Raw genomic sequence first — 12,194 nt, 5'->3', positions numbered from 1 at the left:
AAATCAACCTTGTCTTCCCTCATCTCTCCAGGGACCTGTGATGAGAACGGGGCTGGCACCTTCGTGCTGAGGGATGGCACAGCCACCACGGACCTGAGCACGCTCATCCGGGACTGGACCGTGCAGCAGCCAGGGCGGGTGTGTGGCCCCGGGCCCGAGGAGCCGTGCCCCTCCTCTGCCAGCTCCCGCTGCCAGGTCCTCCTCTCGGAACTGTTTGCCGAGTGCCACAAGGTCCTCGCTCCGGCCACGTTCTACGCCATCTGCGAGCAGAACAGCTGCCACCAAGAGCAAGTGTGCGAAGCGATCGCCTCTTACGCCCACCTCTGCCGGACCAATGGGGTCTGTGTTGACTGGAGGACAGCTGACTTCTGTGGTGAGTCTCCTTAGGGACCCCTCAAAGGCCTGGGCTCACTTACCCTCTCTGTGCCTCAGACTCTTTATCCACATAATGAAGATCAAAATCCCCTTCCTATTGCCTAGGGTGCCAGTTGGGGTCAGTACGGTGGTAGATGTGTAAGTAATTTCAATGCAACATTTCCATGTAAATCAAAGCATGTTCTTTCTAGTATTTCTGTAGTTCGGGTGAGTGTGATTTTCATATATTAGCAACGTATAGGCAGCAGGAAAGTACAGTGTAACCAGCCACGACTGAATCTGTAATTCCACCAAGCTCAGCAGAGGTTCAGAGGCGCTGGGCCTGAGCAGGATCTTGAAGTGTGTGGAATTTTGTCTTTTGCATACCAAGAAGCTTCCTAATTACAAATTCTACAGGATTGCGAGTGTAAAGCTCTCCCCGTCAAGGTCAGATTTCCTACCTGTACTTTACATTTATTTATCATTTAACATGTAGCGGATACCAAATTGAATCGGAAATAGAGCCTCCCCTCAAGGAGTGCTGGAGTGGAAAGAACACTGAACTTCAGCTGCCTCCATCGTCAAATGTAATCCTTGAACTTCAGCGGCCTCAAGGGTCAAATGTAGTCCCTGACTTTTTTTGTTATTGTTGAGGGAACTCAGCATCTTGGAGTCTGGAATTTGCCCCGTGTGCTGGCAGCAGCTCTGTCCTAGGGCCAGGGGACTTGGGCATGCTGGTCCCAGCTTAGGTGGTGGCTGGCTGCCCTCTTAGCCTTCCCAGGCCTCAGTTCCTGCACTTTTGACTGAGATGGCTGGACTAGACAACCTCCTGAGTCCCTTTGAGCTCAGATTTTCCAAGTTCTTGTAGCTGGTACTACTATCTTGCAATCTGCCTGCAGATCATGGGCAAAAATTAACATCAAAGACACTGGCAGCACCTTCCCTAGTTACTAGTTTCTTTGGTTACCTTCTGGCTGTTTATTGTGCACATAGAGGAAAACAGTTGTTTTTCTCCAAATCCTTTGAAACTGTCTCCACCACCTGCCTGTGCACCGTGAGAATGTAAGGAGGAGTTGAGCAGGGGCAGACCCAAAGGAGACAGTCATCTTGTCGTGCCTCCCCAGGCCACCAGGCATAGCTGTGGGACCCTTATTTAATTTTAAGAGGTTTTTCAAGTATCAAATATAACAGTATTCAACCGAAAGTTCCACAGAACTTCCCTAAACGCCAGAGGCTCATAGAATCAGTTAGGAGATTTGATTTGGCACAAGTAACAGAGAAGTAAAAGTCTCCGTTATCGAGCTGCGCAAGGAGGTGGCTCTAGCTTTCTCTGGGCCTCAAGTTGGAACCGAGGTTTTTGCTCTGCTCTCACTTGGTGTGGCCTTCTCCCTCCTGGGTTAAGATGGAGCTCTAGCTGTCACATCCTTGTTGCAAGTAGCAGGATGGGGAAGGGGGGAAAGGGGCAAAAGGCATGCAGCTGTCTTTTTAAAAAGATTCTCCGGGAAAAAAAAAAGATTCCGGAAGCTGCCACAGGACACTACACTTCCACTTCCAGTCCGTGGCCACACTGGGCTACAAGGGAGCATGGGAGATGTAGTCTTTCTTCTAGGTGACCCTGTGCCCAGCTATGGAAGATGAGGAGGGTGGAAATCGCCTCTGCCCTGGCAAGTTGGTCAGATTACCGACCACCACATCGGCTGTGCCTCTGTTCGCCTCTGGCTGGCGTGGGCCGTTGAGAGGGGGGCTTCGTCTCTGTCTGCAGCTCTGTCATGCCCCCCATCCCTCGTGTACAAGCACTGTGAGCGTGACTGCCCCCGGCACTGTGAGGGCAACGCCAGCTCCTGTGGGAACCTGCCCTCGGAAGGCTGCTTCTGTCCCCCACGCCAAGTCCTGCTGGAAGGCAGCTGTGTCCCCGAGGAGGCCTGCAGCCAGTGCGTCAGCCAGCCTGGAGTCCAGCGCCAGGTAGGCCCCCCTCTCGCGCCTCCCCCGGGGCGGCTTCGCCTGGGTCAGCAGGGTGAAGTGTCACCAGGGATCGGCCTGTCTCAGTGTGCCAGGCTGCCATGACCAACACCACACCACGGGTGGCCTAAGGTCAGATGTTGATTGGCTCGCAGTCTTGAGGCCGGGAGACAGCCCCAGTCCTGGAGTCTGCGGGGCTCCCGCGCTGCCGCTGCCCAGCCTCGGCCTGCTTGGCTTGCCTCTGCCCCGCCGCGTGGCGAGGCCCTCTCCTTTCAGCAGCTCCTCTGGTTTCCCGCTGGCCTCCGGCTGCTGGCCCCCCTCATGTTTCTCCTACACTGGCTTCCGGTTTCTTCTCTTACTAAGGCCTCTAGTAATAGGGATTAAGACTGTTCAGTTGGCCGCACCTTAACTAGAGCCACATCTTCAGAAGGTCCTGGTCACCCGCAGGAACCCAGGTTAGGATTAAGCACGTGCCTTTGGCGAGGCACGCGACCCCATCTTCCACACGAGCCCTTCATCCTGGCTCTTCAGGGGGTCGCAGCGGGACAGGAAGCAGCACCACGTGGTGGCCGTGGGGTCTGACAGATCTTGGTTCAGATCCTGGGTTTCTCATCCATTAATGTGTGATCAAGCACAAAAGTGTTGTTACTACATTTTTATGACTCTTTATTTTTTTTATTATAGTCAGTTAAGTAGAATGCTATGGGACCCCAGGAGCAGATGGGAAAAGAATATTTGGTGGCAATGTGTGTGATTATTAAGACATACTATGTACCCTGCATTGTGAAGATAACCCTTAGATCCATTATGTCAGTGTTTTCTAAAGGTTTGCTTTGCAGGGTATTAACACGTACCTCTGGCCAAGAGCTTAAAGAGCTCCAGCTAAACAAATTTAAACAGGTTTCTCTCTTGCAGGACTCTCTTTAGAGGTTTGAATATACTAATGTACACCGCAAATCTTAAATGTTTTTTTCAAACTTAGTAGACCGAGGAGCATGCACGCGCACGTGTGTGTGGCATCTGCTTGGCCTGGGGTTCCGTAGAACACACCGGCATGGCCTGCGGCGTCTCTTAGGTGCTCACAAGACAGGGGGAGGGTGGGAAGTTGCTTGTGGACCCAGCTTGTAAACGATGGAGTCAGGCTCAGGGTTTTGAATTCTGCCTGACTCCAAGGCCGTGTTCTTTCCACTACCCCAAACTGCCCCTTTGTTAGGGCTTTTTTGGGCCACTTTGCTTGGGAGTCACTGACTCGTCCATTTCTTTGAGCCCTTTAGGAGTTATTGAATGCATTTGAAAGGTTACTTACCAAACTCCCCCATCTTGGCCTAAAATCACAGCCCCATCTCGTCAGCGCCGACACCCTGTGCGTCTGTCGGGTCTGGGGCAGCCCGTGCCATGGCGGGTGGTGCTTCTTGGGTGCCGACAGTGATGCTGTGGAGCGGGGGTGGGGAGGGCAGGGCCACGCTTGACCACCAGCCAAGGAGAAGGTCTTTTACCATCTTGGCCTGCACCGAGGCCTAACAGCCCTCGGTCACCGGGGAGGACTTCGTCATTAAGTGGACCAGCTGGGATGACTTACCACACGCTGCATCACAGCTGGGGGAGCGCGTGGTAAAGCAGGGTCACCGACCTGGAGGATGAGGAAAACTAGAAGCCTGGTGGCGCGCCATTCTGCCCCGCGCCTCTGCGGCAGGACACGGGCCTTTCCACGGGTGCTCCTCCAAGCCAGTGGGGGCACGCCTGCAGGCCCTGCTGGAGGAGCCCGTGGTGACTGGGGACTGTGCTGGTTGGTAGGGGCCCTGAGAGGGAGGTGAAATGTTCTCTGCCCTCTTCCTCAGCATTTCATGACAAGAAGCAAATTCAGCTTTGCCAAGTGTTTCTGTCTCCACGAAGGCCGGCCATCTGTAGGGTCCTGAAAGTAGGAAGCTTGTGAGTTGGCTCTCAGTGCCCTCCCCACCTCTCCTCCTCCTCTCCGACTCTATTTCTTCTTTTCATTGCTCCCGTCACCTTCAGTCCAACACATTAGAACATGCGTTCATTTTGCACAAGGAATTAAACAAATGCTCCGAAGAGTGAAGTCCTTTCTGGCATATGGAAACACATCATAAATATATTTTTTTTATCATCAAGTAACATAAAATTACTCAGTCATAAACTTTGACGGGAACACATCCAGTTTTAATTATTTCAGAAAATATAGCTTCAATGGATGAAAGCAAACATCTCATCCAGCCACCTGCATTTTCAGCTTTTATTTTCAAGGCAGAGAAAGATTAAAAATCGAATATGAGAAACATTTTCATTAAATGAATTTGTTTCTTGTAACAGAAATAAAACCTTGCAAACCTTTCTTTAGGGAAATCAACCAGAGTATAAATCTAGTGTGGTAACTTTGCAAGGGCAAAATATTTACCAGTTTCCATAGCTCCTGTTTGTTTTACACAATGCACTCTAAAGAGTAGGTACGTGGAGCTTTGCACACACTATCCCTCGCTCAGCTTTGGTGGTGGGAAGGTGTGGGGGTGGAGGGCGCTGGGCTGGGGTGCATCCAGCACCCAGAAGCTTCTAGCCTGGAGCCTCCACTTCCTCCCCCTCTGTTTCTGGTGCTCCATGGCCGGGCTCAGTGCTCCTTTTATTTCATTTGCGTCTTCTATCAATTCCTGCAGTTGAGTACCAGCTCTCACTGCTTCTCTGAGCTTGGGCTTTGAAGACTTCAGTTTTTCTCCTACCATGTTCTCTGTAGGCCATTCTGTTGTCGCCTTGATTTAATCTTTAACGCCAGCCGTCTGTCCGTCTGTCCTACCAGTTCTGTCTTGGTAATGGTCAAGCTATCACCCTGGAAGCTGGTTAGAGACTGCTAGGAGTCGGCCTGTGCCTGATGCAGGAGCGCCATCTGCTGGCGGGTCGGCTGCATAACCCAGCTGGGGCTACAGGCTGCCCGGGCGCTTCTGGAAGCTCAGCTGAAGTGGGCTTTAACAGGAGCCGCTGAGTCCATCTCCTGCCTGGCGGTGAGACCTGCTAAAGCCGCCTGGGAGGATAAAAATTCTTGGAGAAGGAGACGTAATAATCTTCTTTTCATCATCTGTATTGCTGTTGTGCACTCTTGGGGTAGTTGGAAAGTTGGGTTGATTATTCTTGAATTTAGATATCTGAGGCGCACATTTAAAAACAGAAAAAAAAAGCATTATTCACAATAGACAAGGGGCGGAAATAACCCAAGTGTTCATCAACAGAGGAATGGATAAACAAAATGTGGCACATCCATATAATGGAATATCATCAGCCATAAAAAGGAATGAAGTTCTGATACAGAATACAACACGGGTGAACCTTGAGGCATCATGTTGAGTTAATTAAGTCAGACACTTATTTATGCATGTATGATTCCACTTACATGAAAGAGCTAGACTAGGCCAATTCATGGAGCCAGATAGTAGACTGGAGGTTACCAGAGCCTGGGGTGGGGTTAATGGGGCGTGAATACTAATGGGTGCAGAGTTTCTGTGTGGGCTAATGGAAAAGTCTGGTAATGGATGGTGGTGATAGTAGCACAATATTTTTTTTTTTAATTATTTATTTATTTTTTTAAATTACATTATGAAAAATATGAGCTCCCATTCAACCCCACCGCCCCCGCCCCCCACTCCCTCCACAGCAACACTCTCTCCCATCATCATGACACATCCATTGCACCTGGTAAGTTCATCTCTGAGCATCACTGCACCCCATAGTCAATGGTCCACATCATAGCCCAGACTCTCTCACGTTCCATCCAGTGGGCCCTGGAGGGATCTATAATGTCCCGTAATTGTCCGTGAAGCACTATCCAGGACAACTCCATGTCCCGAAAACGCCTCCACATCTCATCTCTTCCTCCCGTTCCCCATACCCAGCAGCCACCATGGCTACCGTTCCCACACCCATTCCACATTTTCTCTGTGGACATTGGATTGGTTGTGTCCATTGCACATCTATGTCAAGTGAGGGCTTAGATTCCATATGGGTACTGGATGCACTCCTCCCGCTTCCAGTTGTAGACACTCTAGGCTCCATGTTGTGGTGGTTGACCTTCTTCAACTCCATGTTAGCTGAGTGGAGTAAGTCCAATAAATCAAAGTGTAGGAGCTGAAGTCTGTTGAGGCTCTGGGCCTGGGTGTCATATTATCAGTCCAGAGATTCAAATCCCCTACATATATCTTAAACCCAGCACCGACTACAATTCCAATAAAGTAGCATGCAAGTCTTGTGAAAAGAGATCCCCTCTGAGTCCAATTCCATCACGCAGAAACACCAGCTCCAAAGAAGGGCTATCTGTCATGGCAGTGAACCCCTTCTGCCATGACCATAGAACCCGTGGGTCTCTTTATCCCTCAAAAGAACCACTAGCTGGGGTTGTATCTACCTTATCTGTCTCTTAGACTCTGTTCAGTTGTACATAGGGGTATTCCTTCTGACAACCTCCAGACTCTTTTTTAGAGACTCACAGCCTTATAATCTCATTTCTCCTTTCCATTTCCCCCTTACATTAGGTCAAACAGCTTCCCGAAGTCATGTCATTATATGTAGACAGGTATATTCTGCTGTTCCGCATTGAATCTTTAATTCAAGGTCATTTTCTAGTTGCTTCTTCAGCTGGTATGTGGTAGTGATCCCTCGGTGCCAGGGAGGCTCATCCCCGGGTGTCATGTCCCACGCTGGGGGGAATGCATCGCATCTACACGCTGAGTTTGGCTGTGAGAGTGGCCACATTTGAGTAACATGCAGGCTGTCAGGAGGAAACCCCCAGGCACAATGCTACTCTAGGCCTTGTTCTTATTGCAGGTGTATAGGCTCAAAAGTGTAACCATTAGTATCACGAGCCCACTGTTGGGCCCTCCTTCCTTCCTGGTTCTTGCCGTTGCACCTGGAGGATGGTAGCACAATATTGTGAATGTAGTTAATGCCACTGAATTAAAAACGGTTAAGATGGCAAATTTCAGGATATAGAGGAATGCGTGTGAGTTTAAAAAAAGAGAGAAAAAACCAAACCTAAAACATATAAAAATATACTTCTTTCTCATCTCATCAGTTTTGCTCTTTAAAGGCCTAAAACTGGATCTCTCACTTTGCCGTGTTCTTGGTGTCACCATCAGTATAAAAGATTGGGAAGAGCAGAGAGAACGGAGGAGCGGGGCGTGCCGGGGCCCTCTGCACAGCCCTCTGCGGCCTGAGCGCGGGCTCCCTGGGCCTGCCCAGCGCGTGGACACACCTGGAGGAGCAGCTCTGCAGCTTCCCTTCTGGCTTCCAAGCCCTTCCCTTCTCCAGCCTGCTTGCTGTCTCCCGGCTTATCTTCATTTACTGCTGCTTCCCTTGAGGCAGGCCTTGCTTACAAACCCTCAGGGCCGCTTCTTGTCCACCACATGCAGTGCAGGGTCCTAAAATGGCCACGGAGGCTCTCTGGTTCTCTTCAGTCTTCCCGCCTCACCGCCTGTCCCCCCACCATCCCAGGACACCACCCTTTCCTCTCAAGGGCACACTTTTCTCGATTCCCAGCTGGAATTCCTCCTCTCCTCCTTGCCTAACTCCTTCCATCCTTCCGAGCTCATCTTTGTGAGATCTCTGGGCACTCCAGCCCCAGGGACCTCTTCTTTGCACTCTGTAGCTCTTGTAGAAATATAAATTTTAAAAATAGCTTTATTGAGCTATAATTTATGTTTAATGAACCGCACATATTTAACATGTACAAGTTGATGAGTTCTGACATATGTATATACCCATAAAACCAGCATCACAATCAAGATACTATTTCCAGTGACTTCAAAGTTTCCTTGTGCCCCCTTTTCATACACCCCAATCCCCATCTCTTGTTTCCAGGCAACTACTGGTCTGCTTTCCATCACTGTAGTTTAGTTTCCAGTCTCTGGAATTTTGTATAAACGGAATCACGCGGTATTTACTCCTTTTGGTCTGGTCTCGTGCACTCAGCCTGATGCTTTGAGATTCATCCTTGTTGTTGCACGTTTTGATAGTTTGCTCCTTTTTGTTGCTGAGTAGTATTCCTTGGTGTGGGTGGATCACACTCGATCTCGTCCAGGTTTTCCCGGGTGGGCCTTACTTCCTCTACCTGACTGTCAGTTTGAGGGCTGGGACAGTGCGTTCAGGCCCATCACCCCTAGGGCCCTGGTGGGGACCCACCCCTGGCGGGCGCTGTGGCTAAAAGCAAGAGGCAGCTGTGGTGCAGAGGCGAAGCGCACGGTGTCTGGACCACAATGCCAGGTTCAAACCCTGACTGTGCAACCTGGTCAAGTGCCTCAATTTCATCATTTGTAAATGTAGATGGTAATCGTACTTATCCGGTAGGGTTATTATAAGGACAACAAAGTAAATAAATGTAAAGTTCTTAGAAAAATGCCTCCAACATATTAAAATGTTCATTGTTATTGGGGGGCAGCGGAGCGTGGTAGTTAAAAATGCTGACTCAGGATAGACTGTAGGAGTTCACCTCCCAGCTCTGCCACCGTGACTGGTGACGTTAGGCCTGTGCCTCAACTTCCTAGTTTGTAAACAATGGTTGATAAGGACTATCCTTGCCATAGGGTCATGGAAAGATTAAATGACTAATTTATATAAAGCCCTTAAAACCGTGGCACATAGTGGATGCCATTCACATGCTGGCACTGTTTACTGGGTGCGTGGACTGTGTCAAGGGCAGGGGGTGTAGGTTTAGTCCCAAAGCAGGGTGCTCGGGGAGATGGGGATCTCTGCCTTCCTCCCCCTGAGCTGACTGTGGCAACAGAGAGCCTAAGTAGGACATTTTAGAGGCCTCGTGTTTACGCAGGGGCACAGTGGCCCTCCGCGTCAGGCTTGGCCACAGCTCTGCACGCCTGGGAGCACCCAGCCGTGACCCAGCCCTGGCCTGACTGCCGGCTCCCCCTCCTCACAGCAGCCCTGCCAGGCAGGGCCTGCATTTTATAGGTGCGGGGACTGAGGCAAGGAGGAGCTGAGCCATCTGGGGAACCATCAGGCTCTCCCTGACGGTGAAGCCGGCGCGCGGTGGGGCTGTGCGCGGCGTGGAGAAAGTTGCTTTCCCTTTTGGGTGAATACTTATCGGAACAAATCAGAGACCTACCCACTGGTCTCTACGATGATTCCACCATCAAAAATGTGTCCCCCTCTCAACTCCACCTACCCCGTCTTAAGTCAAGGCCAGAAATAAATGGAACTTGTTTTTTTTCCAAGTTGCAGCATCGTCTCCTTTTGCGTGGAGAATGGATTAGCAGTGTGATACTAGAACCCCCATTTTCTTGCTCCACCCATGATAGGGCCACGTCAGAGAAGACTCCAGTGAATGCCCCAAGCTTCCTGCAGTCTGTCGATGGCAGTTTGTCCTGAGTTTGCGCAGTGGTAGGGGATGATCTTTTTGAGAGTGCCGGATGTTTCTCCAGCTTTGTCCTTCAGAGCCTTTCTTCCATTTGCGCTCCTGGACCTGTGTGGCTCTGAAAGAGGGGGGCTTGGGAACAGCTTTAGCTGAGGGGAAATCGAGGCACTGGTGGGGGAGAACAGAATTCTGTGGAATCCCAGAGCTTTGTGCATCTGGTGACCTCTCTGGATCTCCTTTTTCCCATCAGTTTCTGGAAACCTGGGTCCCGGACCACCAGCCCTGCCAGATCTGCACGTGCCTCAGTGGGCGGAGGATCAACTGCACCTCGCAGCCCTGCCCCACTGCCAGAGGTGAGCGCGCCCGTCCCCTAAGCGCACCTGTGCCCGCAAGGCTGCCCAGGCCGCCTGCCTTAGACCTGGAGGAGCAGAGCTGGGCCTCGAGATGGTTCCGTGGCCCATGTTGCCCCAGGACCGCCCCACCCTTCTCTGCCTTGCTGGGCCCGAGGGTTCCCATCCTGCACCTGGCTAGAGCCTCTGGGAGTTTTACCCTGCCCTCAGACTCGGAGACCCCTGGAGTGTGAACCTGAGGGCACGCCACCGACACTGGGAGGGGATATCCCTTCAGAGGCACAAATACAGGCACGGAGCTGGCTCTCAGCTGGCGAGAGCCACATCGTTTTTCGTGGAAGCTGCACCGTTGCTAGTCTCTCTCTGATTCTGTGATGCTTCTGTTCTCCAGCTCCCACATGTGGCCCGTGTGAAGTGGCTCGCCTCCACCAGGATGCTGGCCAGTGCTGCTCAGAGTACGAGTGTGGTATGTGCCCCCCAGACATGGCTCTGTCCCCAGCTGGCGGGTCGAGGTAGAGTCCGAGGCACAGGGAGTGTGAGAAAGGCCAGCATACGGGAGAGGGTCAGGATCAACTGCGGTTTCCAGAAAGCAGAAAGAGGAACTTATGGAAAATAGGGATTGCTCCCTAGAAAATTTCTACAGCGGATTACTAGATGTAAAGTTTGAGAGCATTTAGAAAATCACTGGGCACCCCGGAGATTTTCTTAGGCAAAAGACACGCCAAAGTCACCCATGCCCCCTCTTGATAAGACTCTGTGGCTCTGGCATCTAGAGAAGGCCACACACAGGGCACCACAGTCTCAGCTGTCATATTTGTCAAAGGTTTCACGATAGGCTTGCAAACTACATGGACAATCATGGGGCCGAAGAATGATATAATGTAGTGACTGCAGATGGAATGAAGGCTTAGCAGATGGAATGCAGATGGAATGAAGGGCCCTCGGCCCTCTCCTGGCCAGTGTTTTTAGTAATTGTGTGGAAAAAGACATAAAGCACAGGCTTGTAAAAATTGCAGTGATGCATATCTTTGAGAAAGAACAAATAGGTCATGGGACAGTCCAAGGATCTAAAGAGAATGAAATGATCAGAGAAATTTATTTGTACTGATGAAATTTATCAGGAACAAATAGAAGTCCTATAGAGGAAGGAGAGCTGACTTGAGAACACTTTGTATAAAATAGGTCTTAGCATGTTAGTGGTAAAAGAAGTGGAGGGATGATATAATACAAATCCTTCATTTTATAGACATTAGTAAGCTCCGGCAATGTGCCAGGTGCTTTACCATCATCGTTTCATGAACTCCTTAGACTAACCCAGTAGAGTTCCACTTTAGAAGAGAGGCTGAGGTCTACAGCGTCAAGTGATGTGGCTGAGTTCTGGAAGTCCTAGCAGAGGACAAGAGTAATCAATATGTCTTGGATCTATTTATCATCTCTCTCTCTAATCATCTATATCTAATCTCTCCACTGGCAGCTATCTTTTTCTGTCTAGTGCCTACCTATTTGTATCTATCTACTATCTTTATCTATCTAATCATCTGTCTCTTATCTATTATCTATTTATCTAATCGTCTATCTAAAACAGTAGAAGTCTGCATGGGTAGGAATATTGGGTCCTACTCACAGGTAATAAAAGAGTAACCCCCCTGAGTGGATGTCTCTCTGCCCTGCCCTCAGTGTGTGACCTGGTGAACTGTGACCTGCCCCCAGTGCCTTCCTGTGAAGGTGGCCTCCAGCCAACACTGACCAATCCTGGCCAGTGCAGACCCAACTTCACCTGTGGTAAGGCCTCTGAGGATGACGAGGAGTGTGTGTGTGTGTGTCCACTCTCTCATGACCTGGGGAAGGTGTTCTTTCTCTTGGAGACTTTCCCAAGACTGTGTCATTACCAATATTCTAGTTAGCCCAGTCTGGGTTCAGAAAATGTCTGGAATAGAGAGGTTAAGGTCACACCTGGATAGATTCCTCTAAAAGTCTTTCCAGCTGCACGCTGCTGAGGATGTGCCAGGAATGGGCTGGGCCCGGGCTCCTCCCTCTTGGGCCCTATTTGGAGGTAGTTGGCTCCAGAATCCAATCTCTGTTTTCCCCATCCTCCCCTACCTTGATCCTCCCATACCCCATGGAAGGGAGGGAATGTTCTCTTGGCTTGTCCTTCTCATAAGATCTTATTCCCA

The 12,194-nt window shown here is 50.4% G+C and overlaps 1 protein-coding gene across 2 annotated transcripts in view; it reads left to right on the top strand.

The window, feature by feature from the left end:
• Window positions 1-12,194, top strand: part of VWF (von Willebrand factor) — a 137,126-nt gene that overhangs the window by 98,382 nt on the left and 26,550 nt on the right. For both annotated transcript variants that reach the window (XM_058282316.2, NM_001281306.1), the window contains 5 exon segments: window positions 32-373; window positions 2,117-2,316; window positions 9,921-10,023; window positions 10,412-10,486; window positions 11,698-11,802. In XM_058282316.2, the coding sequence (XP_058138299.1) occupies window positions 32-373; window positions 2,117-2,316; window positions 9,921-10,023; window positions 10,412-10,486; window positions 11,698-11,802 (825 nt within the window).

This window comes from Dasypus novemcinctus, chromosome 20, assembly GCF_030445035.2.
Source record: "Dasypus novemcinctus isolate mDasNov1 chromosome 20, mDasNov1.1.hap2, whole genome shotgun sequence".
NCBI lineage: Eukaryota > Metazoa > Chordata > Mammalia > Cingulata > Dasypodidae > Dasypus > Dasypus novemcinctus.
The sequence above is the reverse complement of the archived record's forward strand: the minus strand, read 5'-3'. Positions and strand labels throughout refer to the sequence as shown.